We start from the raw sequence: 15,906 nt of genomic DNA on the forward strand, positions 1-15,906 counted from the left end.
TCCTACATCATGGGTACAATTATTCATACAACAGAAGCAAAGTGAAGCTTTGTTCATGCCAGAGAAAACAAAGTGTAATTTTAATTAGTTGCACTATTATTTCTGTTGAACATATATTATATGTTCAGCATTTCCTCTAGTTTAAATGAAAAATCTATGAAAAGGGTCATATGCACTCTGTCTTTCTTTTAGTTAAAAATCAGAAAAATTATATTTGTCAGATTTTCTGCCAGTCTAATAGAATACAGAACAGAAATTGTGAGATTAAATTAAAGGTGTTAATGTCATTAATGTTTAGTCTGTTTTGCTGAGTTGTTGCAACTCATTTAAAATCATCCACGAAGGTGGTAAAAGTCTGGCACTTCCTCATCCATGTCTGACCACAATACTGTAATACATTATTTTTCTACTTTTAAACAATGCCTGCAACTTTTAACTTTTCCACACTCCAGCTCATGCAATGCTAACAGAGTGCCATTCAGCAGATGAGTGAAAAGAGAACAGATTCTGGCAGTTTGTCATCTTCATGGCTTTCTAAATCAGCAGATGGTACAACAAAACAGACAATTTCCTCATCTGCTGTGTTCTCTGTTCATGTACAATGTGTCTCAGAAATGTTTACAAAGGCCTCAGTCTGCTCACGAGACTTGTCAGGAGGAGTATATGCAATCCGTTCAGCATCTTCCCGGACCAGTCAAAATAAGGAGGTTTCACTTCGCTCATACAGGAAGCCAAATTTCAGGACAAAGTGGGAAAAAAAGCTGTTGAACCTCACTGCTCGTTATGAAACTACACTGACATTCAGTTGTGCGACATCAGAGGTACTCCCTGCCTCAGTTTTTCCATCAGTAATTGGGATGATGTGAGTAATCCTACTTTCTAAAACTTCTTGAGTGAAAAGCCCCACATAGGCCTGACCTACTGCTCACCAAAGTGATTGGAAAGACTCTCCAGAAATCTTTCAAGTGGTTGTTTATCATTAGTACATGTAATGGTTAAGCAATGCATCTAGTTGGAGAAGTATGAGATCTGTGTATTGGATCCCTTCATTAAGTTCCAGGCACTCATTTATCGCCATAAATAGCATAAGCAGCGGTAGCTGTTTACATCTTGTAGAGTCAGAGTTTACAGCTTCTCCAGCCATGAGATTCACATACATGATATCGTGTTTCTGTATTTGCTTTTAAAGACAGAGCAATCCAAGCCAGGAAGTTTAATTAAATGATTTGCCACATTCAGGAAAATTGAAGCACAAAGTTTCCTATACGGATCATTTAACCTAAATGCCTGAGGATATCCTCTAGATACTGTCAGAGAAATTATATATATTCCCTGACTGGTTTCTTGTCTCAGAACATAGTCATTTAACTGTCAGTTGGAGTTAAATAAAACAACCTGGCTTCTAGATAATCATGGTGTGGCAGAGTTTCCAGCAGTCTGAAGGTACAGTTTGTCATTCCCATACAGTTTGTGATCTTTGGGGGTTTTTTGGATCGCCATCAAATAGTTAGGAATACTTTATCCAAAGGCATGTTTAACCTTGCAGAACTCCATGACTCAAGTCTGTCAGCCTTTTTAAATTATTGTGATGACTTCTTTGTAATCATTTTGGGTTTTCCATTACTTTCAATTCACCTGCACACTCAAAATAATATTTCTGAATAAACCAAAGGCCTGTCAAATGACACTTTAAAAAGTCTATTTTTTTTTCTTCCAACAAATTCCTTTCAACCACTCCATAAAAACCAATGTCACCTCAATGCGTCTGCACATGCACGTATGCAGCACCCCTTTAGGAATTAATGCCACACACACATAAGTTCTCACATATCCCTGTAAGACGGTTTCCGTTTCGCAGAAAGCCAGACTGACAACAGTGCAACAGACTGGTGTTATACAGGGTAGATTTTCCCATCTCACAATTAATATTTTTTGTGTGTGTTAAAAAATATACCCTGAATAGCACTGACACCTTTAAGACACCGATCTAGCAGCCAAGTGATCCGGATTCAATTCTCTACCCCCCCACAGACTACTGGTGTCACACCGGACAAGTCGTGTTTCACGAGGTTTTAGCAAGCACTTGGCACTCGCCTGAGCTTACCCTCCAGGCGGCCAATGGGACTTTTAGACTGGGTAGGGTCAAATTTAGCCCAGCACTGATCACTTCTGAGAAGCCCTACCTTAACTTTGCTGAATATTAGCTCTGAAAGGGAGGATAATAATATGTTCTTGTAGGAAACACTTCTTTTGTGAAATATCTTTGTCTGTCTCGCCTATTAAGCTTTGTATTGGAAGGAAGACTCTCCCACTGTCAATGCATGTGATCACTAATGTTAGCAAGCTACCTCTCTCCTGCAGCCCCTGGCTGCACATCTACCACAGATAACAAAAAAATACATTCCCCAAGACCAGTACTCATGTCACTAGTGATGCAAAGCATGTTTTTATTATTTCAGAATCTCCATGTATTCAACACAAATATTTTTAACTATGTCCTATACTATTTATCCTTGATTAAACCTCTTCTGGATAGTTAATCATTAATGATTTCTTTATAGTTGCTGTGCAAACAGTGCATTCATGCCTATGACATATCAAATTTCACAGACATGTTCTTTAATTGGATTCATTTATTTCTAATCTACTTAAGCCCTCACTACTGTAATGCTTGACTAAATATACATTAAACCCACTTATTTAAACTGCTAAAATAAATTTGAGATGTATTCTATGAATAAAAATACTTGATTGAATACATGTAATACCATTGTTATTGTGTACATAACTGAGCAGAAATTATTGAAAATAGCACACTAGATGGGTATATGATATGCTTGGACAAAAGGATTTGAGAGGTTGCTGATGATTTTTTGGCAGAGATTATAAATTAACAGGTTTCTAAATCCTAAGGATTCCTATAGCACATTAAGGTATGTAATAAGGAGAACCAAAAGGAGCTCCTCATGATTTTCATGAAGAATGTTGGGGGTTTTCATTTTAAAATCCAGGTGCTCTTTTAGAGATAAGACCCTCATACCAACTCTGTGGCCTTATGGCAAGGAAAAGGGCTAAAGCAGCCAAGATGATAGTTTCAAGATTTGACTATTCTACGCTTTGTAAGTAACAGTAACTGAAAATTTGGCACAAAATTGGATAAAAGTCTTGTTTCTGGGTGTTCAGAAGCCACAAAAGACAATTAAGTAGCTATGGACTCCGATTTATAAGGGGCATATAGAATACTCTCCTCTATGGGGGCTTAAGTATGATCTTTAAAAGCTAGTTTCAGATTTTTTCTTTCTAAAACTAGTAGCCTTAAAATCCATTTTGATGAAGAATCCTCTAATTCATATGTTTCACCACTTACATTGAGAAATTTCACAAAAGAAAGATGCATCACATTGCAGAGAGGTCACTGATAACACAGACTGTCCTGTGTGTAAGAAAATGCACATCATTGAATACACAGTAAATAAGGATTATAAAATCAGGATTATACCTCATACCATAAGCAAGCCCATCATGCACTGACACCTCAAATATTGTATACTCTGATCATCCCGTCTGAAAGCCTGGGAAAGCTCAGAGTGGGACAGTGAGAATGGTGGGCTTGGAACAGCTTCTCTATAAGAAATAATTAAGAAGACTCCTCAAGCTGAGAGAGAGCTGACTGGGGAAACAAAATAAGATCTGTAAATTATGAGTAACATAGAGAAAATGAGTAGGAAGCAGATGTTCATTGTTTCTTCTAATGCAAGAAGTATGGGCTAGTAAAGGAGTGAAAAGGTGGCAGTTTCACAACAAAAAGAGGCCTTTCTTACCACATTTACTTAAGCTACTCCTTGGCAAAAGCTCACACGGTTTCAAAAAGTAATCAGATAAATTTGTGGAGAAAAAAAAAAAACACATTGACAACTAGTACGTTCAAAGATCTCACCTCTTTCTAGGAAGTCATTTGAACTTCTTGAAGACTGAAAGTGCTGGGGAAGCATTATTGCATGCTTGTCCTATTTTTAAACTCTTTCCAAAGTACTTGCTATGGTCACTATCAGTATGTGTCTGATCCTGTATGGCTGCTCTTATGTTACACTCTACACCACAGTAGTTAAGCAATTTCATGCTTCAGCTCCTTTGAAACTGTGGAGAGTGGCCCTGACAATTTGCTGTTATTACTTTTAATAATACACTGTAAAAGTTAATGTATTGATATTTCAGATTTTATCAACTCCTCTCTGTTTCCCATAATTAAAGCTTTTGTTGTGACAACCTTCCTAAGATTCTAAGGTGAACACTTCAAAAAATTAGTTAGCTTTCCTGTGATGACTCTTCTGGATAAGCTTCTGTGATCTGGGAATAGTTTATTTGAGAAAAGCAATGTGCCTGCAAAATGGCTTATTGTTCATTCTGTTTGTTCCTCCTTGGGAAATTTCCTATCTGCATACCTCATAACATACTTGTCTGTCATTCCAGCCTGCTTTTTCTGATCGGCTGGGCCCCATAGTGAAGAGGCATGTTGAGTCCCAAAGGATTCACGACCTCCATCTGGTGAGGAGGTCCCATTTACAGTAGGTCATTTTCTCTTTGATCAGATTAGTCCTTTCATGTCACAAGACTTTCACCTTCCTCAGAAGCAGCACAATTTTTCTACAGTGACAGTCTTTACCATTCACTTGTGTAGAGTTCCCCAGCTTTGACCAAGGGACAGCACTTTGTCCCCGAGAGCCGTTATGTGCCATTATCCGCTGACAAAGCAAGCTAGCAGGATGTGATAATAAATGCTTTTTCAGCTGAACCTTGTCTTGCTTGATTTTTAGAGGAGGTAAGGAAAGAAGAAGGGTGAGGACTTGTGGGGTTTTTGGCATTTGGGGAGAATGGCTTTGAGTTTGGGGGTTTTTTTACAAATTAATATACCTGTTTTCTCATTTCATTATTTGTACCTGAGTTTTAAATTGCCTTTTAGCTCCTTGCCACCCACAGCCAAACTTCTACTGCAGCCAAATCTCACTCACATTACTTGTCACTTGGATCTAAGGCTCTGTTCATATCGGACTCAGGCTTGGTCATCCAGCTTTGATAGACATACAACGTATAAAGTGTTTATGATGATAAAACAGGAGACAAATAGCAAGAAAAGCTAATGTCATGAGGCTATAAGATATCACATAATATTCCATTTTATTTGATCTTTTCCTTGTAATCACTGGTTCTATCTCGTCAAAGTATACATTACACACTGTTGTATTTGTTAAGTGGAGCCATTAAATGTTAAAATTGATACAAAATAACCTGCTTCACTACCTAGATCCTCACAGAGTAAGTTAAACCATCATACATTGCACAACTACTGCTGACCCCATGCCTTCTATAAAACTCATAAAATAGACTTTTTAATGGTAGTTAATGCTTTTTGATATACTCCTAGCAACAACTCATCATTAACATACACAGTTCCAGAAATGCGTGCCCATGTTAAAAGCCAGTTTATTGAAACTGAAGAAAAAGTCTCCAGTGAGTTGAATGGTTATAGGTAATGAAATACTTACAAGGCATTTCTAAAACTTCTCCACAAAGATACGAAAATCAGTTAATAAAACACAGTAACATCTAGCTACAATCTTCTTTAGAAAAGTAGGTCTATCATCTGATTAGTACCTTCGCACTCTTGGTCCTTGTTTTGACCATGACAGGCAGGGGCCTTAGCTGGCTTCAGCCACTCTGTTGTCACTGCTTCACATGCACGTTTATCAACAGTTGCCACAAGCCTAGAAGTGTCCTTCACCAGGCCACTGTAAGTTCCCATAACAATGATGTCCACAGTATACCTGCAGATCGACTCCACTGCCATTCTACAAATGTCCTTGGACCAACATTACAGCTAATCTGCAGCTGGACTAAATGAACATTTGATTTGGGTTTGTGCAACAAGTCCAGTATATCATAAAGTATGAGATTTACCGTACTTGTGGTGACCACTTCTGTAGCACATATGCAGCAACTTGTGCTGGTTTTGACTGGGGTAGAATTAATTTTCTTCATAGTAGCTAGTATGAGGCTATGTTTTAGATTTGTGCTGGAAACAGTGTTGAAAATACAGAGACGTTTTCATTACTGCTGAGCAGTGCTCACACAGAGCCAAGGCCTTTGCTGCTTCTCATACCACCCCACCAGCGAGTAGACTGGGGGTGCACAAGATGTTGGGAGGGGACACAGCTGGGACAGCTGACCCCCAACTGGCCAAAGGGATATTCCATACCATATGATGTCATGCTCAACATATAAAGCTGGGGGAAGAGAAGGAAGAAGAGGGACATTCGGAGTGATGGCATTTGTCTTCCCAAGAAACCATTACACGTGCTGGAGCCCTGCGTTCCTGGAGATGGCTGAACACCTGCCTGCCCATGGGAAGTGAGGAATGAATTCCTTGGTTTGCTTTGCTTGAATGCATGGCTTTAGCTTTCCCTATTAAACCGCCTTTATTTCTGCCCATGAGTTTTCTCACTTTTACCCTTCCAATTCTCTCCCCCATTCCAGCTGAGGGGGGGATGAGCGAGCGGCTGCGTGGGGCCTAGTTGCGGGCTGGGGTTAAACCAGAACACAACTCCAGAGTATCACACCTGTGCAAATACTGTCATGTACCTTCTCTCTTACTGCTTTCTTGAACTCACTAGATATCATCATGGAAGCTCTAATTGCATATTCCCATGTTAAGTCACACAGTTGTAGCCACACAGATATGCAGTTTTCTTTGGGCTGAAGACACATGCTGGTTTTCACAGACTAGAAAATGCTAAGGAGGCTGATTGTCTTTCAGAAGGTGAGACTTTTTCTTTGAGTCTCCTACTCACAGCTTAGGATCAACAGAATTATTTTGGGGAACACTGTTCAGCCATTTGGCTGTAACTGGAAGGATTCTATCAGGCTATTTATCCCCAAATCCAGCCTTTATTTGAGCAAATACTCTACTGGGATACACCTCGTGAAGCAGTCATTCAAGAATATTATTTTGCTCTGTGTACAAAACAGTCTTTTGAAACAGCAAAAGAAAAATAGCATGCAATGCCTTTGGGTGGATTTCGGTTAACCAGGGCCTAAGTCAGAGGGAGAGAGTTTTCTATAGCAACAGCCCAGGCTACCAGCTGCCAAACATAGTACAGAGATGATCGAAAGCCACAGGCTACTTGGGAACAGGCTGCCTTCAGAGCAGACCGGGCATGTTTGCTTCCAAACAAACAGCATAGATGTAAGAACGTTGAATATATTTTAAGATCTTCACTCTAGGTTATGTCAAAATATTCACACAATGCTAGGGATGTAGCCAAACTTTAGTTAGCCAGGCATTTGAGTTTCCATAGCTGCACTGAAACTTCAGCAGATAATAGCTGTTATTTTCAACATTGCTGCCCCCAAGATTTATACACAGTGGTTTGTAGCTGAAAAACTACGGCTGTTCTTTATTAGGTCCCAATTCAACACAGTAACAAACACGTCCTTCAAGCAATCTCTGTTTGGCAAAGCCAAGGCACATTCTTATTTCTAAGCATGTGCCTAAGGGGTTTGGGTTTTTTTTTATTTCAAAACTGAATTCACTAGGATATAATCATGTACTGAAAGTTATGCCTAAGCACTTTTAGAGTCTGCCAAGTGCTTTAGTAAATCAGGACTTCTGTGATTTAATTGCACTAAGTGGATGATAACAAAAAACAACAACAGGAATAAATCGTCTAACTGTGTTAAAGATCATGTGATTGACTCCAGACTTCAGCCATCCCAAGCCTTCAGAAGGGTCAGACGCTATACCCTTGTTCACACAGAGCGATGCCTGCCTCCATAAATAGTGTCATCAAAGTGAAAGGGGCTGCCTCTGAAGTAACCTACAGAGTATGAACATGTGTGCTGGAGCCTGGCCCATGCTGTAAAGTACAAAAGAGAGGTGAGGGAAGGAGAATTAGATTTTAAACAGATACTGGCCACTGTTGAACAGACAAAGGAGATTTATTTGTTAACACTTAATTTAGGCCATGTCTAAATGCCACATTTGTGCGTGTATGAAGAAAAACTAGCAAGAACACCATAATGTAGAGGGAAGAGCTTACTTCAGAAGCTTATCACACCTGTTGTATCTCATGATAATTACAGTGAAATAACATGGGAATCACAGCAGTCCTGAGACGCAGCACAGACCAAGGAGCAAACATGCAACAGATTAAGGAAACAGAAGCAGAGCTAGTAAAATTGTAAACCTGCTAAAGGAACACACGGTTGCTGTTATGAGAGCAGCAGCCAGTTTTGTGCAGAGTATTGAGAGGATAATAGCATGGAAGGGTTCATCTGCCTGGCCTGCCTCTTCTGCACAGCCACTAACACAATCCATAGACGAGACATAAATGTCGCGTGGTAAAACCGGCAGATGCTCTTCCAACTGCCTCGCTTGTCTTCAGCTCTCTGAGCTATCACAGAGCAGTGAACATAACGCTAAACTCCATGGCCTCCTCCTGCCATGTAGGAGGACCACTGGGGCCGATCCCCGAAGGGACTGAAGCACCCAGCTGCTGTAGTGGTGTTCACAAGCCTCATTTATGCCATTCAAAGTGCTCAAGGGCAGAGTAAGGATAAAGTGTGAACAACTTCTCTAGCAGGAACAGCTGTGCTACAGCGTACAGTCCAAAGCTTCCATGTAAAGTGAAATCTGTGGCAGTTTACCTTAAACCATAAACTGTGGCATTTTAGGAATAAAAGTCTCTGCAGCAGGCCCTGTACCTTTCATCCACGGAGTTAGGCAGACAGCTGGAGATAGTAATTGCCTCAGCCATTGCCTCTGCTGAATGTGTCTCAACCCCAGACAATCATTTTACAAGATCTGTAAGTCAGTGTTTGGGAGGAGGGAGTTTCCAAAGGCCTGGAACTACCGGCACAGCGAATGGGAAAAGGATGAAGTGGAAAGCATTTGAAGTCACTTTTCTTTCTTGAATAGAGGCACTTATTTGCAATCCTGAATTTTGTGTCGTGTGAGACTATCAGTATACACACATTTAAACTAATAACTGCTTCTCTTTTTTTTTTTTTTTTTTAATTATTTTTCCTATGGATCTGAGCTGCAGTTCTTTAATCCTTACTCTAGTAAATAAAACTTTCTTCATATGAGCAGTGACTGTAGACTCTGGCCCACAGTTTTACTGCCTTGGCCATTACAGTCACCTGGTTTAAATACAAGCATAGAAATTTGGAGTGAATTAAACAAATGGTAGCTAAGAAAGCCCCTACATGAACAAAGAACTGCAGAAACGTATTGTAGACACCTGGAAAAGCCTGTCTCCTATTTGCAAGAAATATATAAACAATGTTCCAGGGAGACAAGTCTGTAATAAAAACTAATGGTGAACAAACAGAGTAGTGCACTGACTAGTTCAAGAGGAATCCTTTTATACTTTTTTTTTCTTTGAGGTATATGCTTCCCAAACATTTTGATTTATTAAAACAATTCCTTTATATATTTACTTTGCTAATCAAATCATGTGAATTATGGTAGGCTTTCCAGTTGTAGGAAAAGTACATTGTAGATTCAACATATTAAGTGGGACCCAGTTCTATGCACCATTATGCAAGCGGCAAAATTCCCATTAATACAAAGAAATATAAAGGGAAAGCAGCAGGTCAAATTTGATTCTACTATTTACAACTATTTAGGAAAAATACGTTATCCAGTTAAAGTCACTAAACCTTAACTCGAGTATTAAGGTCAGGTGGCTAAGCTCTAAGCTGACTCATACAACTAGTTCCACTAATGATATGAGTAAGGGTGTGCAGGATTTCTTCTGTACGTAATAACTTTCCCAGGGTATTCACTATCCTATGCACTCCATCACACACTTGAGAGATACAAAAGAACCTGTATCTACCTTTGTCTAAGAAGAGGACTCTCTGAAAGTTCCAAATAGATCAATTTGAGAGAAAACTTAAGAAAGATGGGTCTGTAGAAATGGAAATATAGTTTGTGGATTCTCCCATTGACTAGGAAGAGAAGGAGGTGACACCTGATGGCCCAGAGACAGGCCGAAAAGAGGATGTTTTTGAAAAGCTATGACAGTAATTCATTATAGCTGTCAGGTGTTTTCTACCTGGCACACACATTCTCCTAAAGCTTGATTAATATACCGTGGAGGAATGTTTTCAAAGTCACACAGAATGATATCACATTGCTTATACGATCACTTCAAATCTGGTAGTACACAAAGCTATAAATAGTAATAACAATCTAAAGATTAAGTGTGTAGATACAATTAACGGTTAATTTATCTAAATTGCATTTACCACATCACTGAGTAAAACATTCGTCAATATGGCAGTTATTTGTGAAATAATCTTTCAAACAAATTGCATTCAATTTGTGCTTCTAATCAGCCAGTTACATAATGCAATATGTGAAGAGGTCAACTGGAACTATATCATGTACGTACTATATCATCACAGCAGAGATTAGTCACAATTAGGCACCTAATCCATGTTATCTGTATATGTTACCACTATTGCTATTCTTTTAAATGCTAAAGGACAGCAAAATGTATATAGGAAAGCTTCCTTAGCTTTCTCTGTGGACAAACATTTATAATATTTGCTCGTGCTCAAAAAGTCAAAGGATTTGCACTTTGCATTATCCATTTGTTTAAAGGGAGGTTGTTTGCGATCTAAATATAAACTTAACTTCAGCGGTTGCATTCTCTGTTAATTGACTCTTACTTGAGTCCCTTTATGTGATAAACATGCACAGCTAATAATCAATGATATGGCAACCGTGTGTACAGAACAAATAAGAAAAGAAACACATATTCTGTGTCTGTACTTACATATGCCAAGCTGAATACAAAGAAGAGCAAGTGCGTGCTTTAAAGCTGAAGTCCTTAAAGGTCATTTGTATTAATTTTTGACACACTGCTATTACACAAAAAATAACCTTTCCTCTCGTTGCTAAAATGCCCTTGCCACTGTACCTGTTTAGTTCAGCATATATACTTGTTACAAATGTTTGCTCCAATCCAACAACTCATTTTCTCAAAGTTTGGGATTTATGGAAGATGGAAATTTTTTATGTTCTTTTTTGTGTTCTTAACTGGGTGGGTGGGAGTCCCTTCTTCATAACCCCTTTGTCATTCTTTCCACTTCATCATCATTCCCAACATCCCAGGGGAGTTGGGAAGTTACAAGGTAAAGAGATTCTCGCTCTTCCTGCTCAGTCTGTACTGCACCTCATCCTCCAGGCCAGTTTTGTACTTACTCCACTTGGTACTTGCTCCTTTCCAAATCATCAGAGCACTCAAGATCCTCTCAACTGGGAGAAAAAGATACTTATCCCACAAGCAAATCGAAAAAACCTCCTGGGTTTTTCACTGAGTGAAGAAGTACTATGCCAGGGTACCAGGGACCCAGCAGGTCGAAAACCTACACCATATCTTCCAAAGCTTACGATCCCTTTTGCTGTTTTCTCCTCAATTCAGTGAAAAAGACCGACTGTTTCATATTTTCAAAGGACTCTTTAGCGAGAGACAGCCCGCCTTTCATGCTTGACCCTGCAATCCCGCACGTAACCCTGTTATTTCAAAACACAAACCCACCGTTTTGCACCTCTCCTCGGCTTCCACACACAAAAGCCGCTATGCCGAGGTTTGGCTCTCTCTTCCGTAAGCACGGTTTTCCTAACTGGGTTTATAACATGACAAGGCTGCACCAGACAGACCTGTGCTTCTGCCAGGAACTGCATCTGCACAAGTAGCTCTGCCACGCACCCGATGCCGGGTGGGTGAAGCGTGGGAGGAACCAGCAGCACACACATGCATATCTCAGCTGTTCCTGATTTACTGGAATAATCCAATGTCATCCTTAAGGAACTGCAGTAGCTATAGGATTTATTCCGGAATAAAGTCTATTAAACCTTTGCAAACTTGGAGGGCTACAGGACCTTTACTTGACCATCCTGGAGTGGAGCCTACCTCTTACCACAGGAAGAGGTCAATTACCCATAACCTCTCATTTTCCCCTGTATTTTCACCACCTACCTTTCACATTTGAGTGATAACATGTTGGCTCTGAATAGCTCATTAAGACAACTAAGCCGAGTCTAGGTACGGGGAGTCCAGCATCTCCCCGCCCGACTGTCCCACCGTAAACTTTTCCCCAACAGCTCCCCTCCACCTCGAGTTACCCATATCAGGGGCTGACTACATCTCACTTTTAAAAAAGACAGCCTTTCCTGTGCTTACAGCCCCCCGGAACACGCCAGGGCCTGTTCTTCTCATTCATTTTTGCGAACGGCAGGCTAGCCAGATGATGATGATAATAATAATGCAGTGGAAGCTACGCTCATCCCCTAGACCCAGGGCAACGATTTTAGCAGCAGCAACCCTGCCTCAGAAGCAAGCAGGACACGATCTCTTCTTCTGCAGTGCCCTAATGAAGAGCCAGGCAGGTTTGATGAGACCTCAAGGACCTGAGCACACCAAAACCAGATTTTAATGCAGTCGTGGTGCCTGCATTGCAGCCGCCGGCACCACATGACAGTTGCCGCAGCCAGTGATGGAGCTCCCAGCGTTCAGCATCCGCGTTTTAGCTAGCCTGGCACCCTCTCTGCCCTCTCGCCATCCTCCGCACCCAAAGCAGTTCAGCAAAGAGCGCAAGGGGAGCCCTACGCCGAGGCGTAAAGTCGCACCGCAGTGTAACATCATTCTCCAAGGGAAATCTTAAAAGAACAACTATAGTTCTCCTACATGTCAACCTGACCGAAAAGGGGTTTAAATATAAGCTTGTTCTTAAAATCCATATACATGCACGAAAATACAAAGACGCTGCCTCCGGCGAAAAATCGGCGGAGGAAGCCGGCTCCCCTGCAGCGCCGTTTTGGGGGGCTGGTGAGCCGCGGGGTGCGCAGGGGCTGTTCCGCCGGTCTCTGCCCCCCCCCCCCCCCCCCCCGCCCCCCGCGGGAGGGCGCGGACGGCTGTGGCGGAGCAAGCGGACTGCAAACAAGCTGACCGCGGTACCCCCGGCCCCTCCGAGCTGCTGGTCGCCGCCGTGGGCGGGGTGCACTGGCGGTGACCGCGGCGCTGGTGGGCAGGCAAGGGGGCTAGGGCGGTACGTGGTATAACCAGTCTCGCTGCTGGAAAAGAGCTCCGAGGGGTCTGTCTGACCGACCCCCGCGGGACCAGGGTGTTCCCTGCTTGCTTTGCTGTGCCAGCATGAGATGCTGGTCCCCCGGCAGGCAGGGGACAGATCGGGCCGGATCCCCAGCTGACTTTAAGCAAATCCGCTGGGATGTTTCATTTCCACTCGGGTCATTTGAGGTAGAGTTCCGTGATTGATGTTCGCTCTTTCGGGATTAAAGGAGAGGGAAACGACCGCTAATCTCAGGTGCTCCTAGAAAAACATGTAGCGTTTCTGGTGCAAAACCACTCCAGCCTGCTAGTTGTCTTTGTGTTCCTTGTTTCTTAGCATTACGATGCGCTGAGTTCTGTCTTTGCGGTTCCCCGTTCACCTAAGGCAAGTGCTTGGACTTAACTGAGAAGCAGAAAACGCGAAAAATACAGAGAGGGGCTAGTGTAGGGGAAATGGACATACAAACGTATGGAATAGCTAGAACTGAGGCGATGGTGCCTCTGCTAATCCGCATCCTTGCTGGGTGAATGCCAGAGTATTACATCGCCACGCTTCGCATCCCTTTTTTAAAGCGAATAAAAAAGATTTTCTTTAAAGGGGGATGGCAGTTTACTCCCTACGCCAGAGAGCTCACCCAAATGCACGTTTCCTGATGCAGGCTAAGAGCACGATGCCCGTTATCACCTTACGTACCAAGGTGATTACGTACTAGCAATGCAGGCGCCGTGATCCGCATCCCCTTCCCCACCCCACCAGCCGCGCCTGCACACATGACCGGAGCCGTTCCCCTCCGTAACGAGCCACTTCATTTTGGGAAGCACGTCTTAAACTCGGCTACCAAACCACTCGCCACCTGTACACACACGAAACCCGCAACGGCAAGATCGTGGTGCTGCCACGGCGGTAGTTTTGGGAGGAGGGAGGGTTGCACCTCTCAGACGTTTCCAACACCAACGTTTGCCTCCAGAATAAAAAATGAGCAGCGGAACAGAGGAACATTCAGCCTCTAGGATCAACGGGGTACTGCCGACCTGACCGGCCCTACAATCCTAATGAAGCATCAGTGCTGCCGCCAGCAGCCACTGCCATGTCCAGAGGAGATGCTAACAATCACGACGATAAACTCTTCACAATAGTCCGGCAGAGCTTCCTCTCCCTCACTGGGCCTCTGTGTTTCATCAGTTTAAGCAGCATAGCTAGAGCACAACCTGGCAATCCCCAAAGACAAGGAGGTGCGTTGAGATACACGGTATCTCAGCAGTCACTCTGATTTTTTTATTTTAAATTATATTTTATTTTAATTTTTTTTTAAAGTTTAACTGACCCTTCTGGTCACCAACTTTCTTTGTGGTTCACTGTAAAGATCGCTCTCCAAGAACAAAAAAGAAATCTCGGAGCTTTGATAGAGACTCTGGATGAAATTAAGAACTTCAAACCCCAGATTTTTGAAAAGAAAAACAGATGTCCTGTTTGTTGAGTATAAATAACTCCGTACGTGGAAACCTTTTTTTTACGCTGCATTAAATTTTATTTAATGCTGGGTGCATTTAAACTGTAAAAAAAAAAGGGGGGGGGGGAGGAAGCAGCAAAATATGTGGGTGACAAACCTCTAAATCTTTTTCCCTCTCGAAAGAGAAAGAAACAGGCAGACGGGAAACCCTTCATCTAGATGAAAGTGTCCAATGTGTTTCCTAGCAGACCTGGCGAGCCTGCCCTGGTCAGTGAGGCAGCGAGGGGGCTCAGCAGCCCTGCTCGGGGAAGATGAGGGCAGGAGGAGCGGCCGCCGGGCCCGTCCCGCAGCGCTGCTCTGTGCGGGGCGCTCAGGCAGGTGCCCGCCGCCGGGCCCTCGGCTTCGTTCGGCCCCGCTCGGCCCCGCTCGACTTCATTCGGCCCCGCTCGACTTCATTCGGCCCCGCTCGGCCCCGCGCAACGTGGAGCGGCCCCCGGGCTGACTTACGTGAGGACGTAGTTAACGCTGACGATGCAGTGCGGGCGGGAGGAGCGGCTGTTGTGCACGATGGTGGCGTAGCTCTGCACCCACACCCAGCCGCCGTGCTTGGCCAGGAAGCGGTAGTACTTGGTGGTCACTTGCCCTTTTACCAGCACTGCGGGGACAAAGCGGGGAGACCCTCAGCGCAGCTCCCGCCTCCGTTTCGATCGGCCCTGGGAAAGGGGCGCGCACCCCCACTCACCCACCCACACCCCCCCCCCCCCCACACACACACCCCGGGTCCCTGTGGGCGACGAGAGGGACTGGGAACCCCTTAGCATCACATGGGGAAGGGCCGTGGACCGACACCTGCGTGGGCAAGGGTGGCGGAGACCCCCGGGCAGGGCTGAAAGTCCGTCCGCCCGTTATCAAAGGTCGGGCAGGGTGAGTACACGGCGGGGGGGGGGGGGGGCGGTGTGAATCCCCCCAACCCGACCTATCGTCATCGAGATTTAATTCTATAAATCTGGCTTTGGGTTTTATCTCTTCTCGTTACATTCTCTGTAAGGAAACTTACCGGAAATTAATATCCTTTTTATTCATCTATCCATGTATTAATGTCATCATGATATCAAAATAGAATAAAGAACAGCTCTCCGAATCGGGCTCACTACTGCAGTCAAAATTAGATCCACAGATAAGATTTGTGAGACTTGATGGAAGTGGAACAAAAGTATTTGAATTTCACTGGCATGGCTTTTTGGAGCAAGTAAAAAGGGTTTTTTCTAACCGGAATTTGAAGTGAACTGAGCGCCTGAGGTTTGTGCGGAGGAATTCTT

At 43.1% G+C, this 15,906-nt stretch overlaps 1 protein-coding gene across 1 annotated transcript in view; it reads right to left on the reverse strand.

The window, feature by feature from the left end:
- Window positions 1-15,906, reverse strand: part of SIM1 (SIM bHLH transcription factor 1) — a 51,309-nt gene that overhangs the window by 19,327 nt on the left and 16,076 nt on the right. The window contains exon 9 of the mRNA XM_075747785.1: window positions 15,095-15,242. Within this exon, the coding sequence (XP_075603900.1) occupies window positions 15,095-15,242 (148 nt within the window). The remainder of the gene's footprint in view (window positions 1-15,094; window positions 15,243-15,906) is intronic.

This window comes from Balearica regulorum, chromosome 3 (assembly GCF_011004875.1).
Source record: "Balearica regulorum gibbericeps isolate bBalReg1 chromosome 3, bBalReg1.pri, whole genome shotgun sequence".
NCBI lineage: Eukaryota > Metazoa > Chordata > Aves > Gruiformes > Gruidae > Balearica > Balearica regulorum.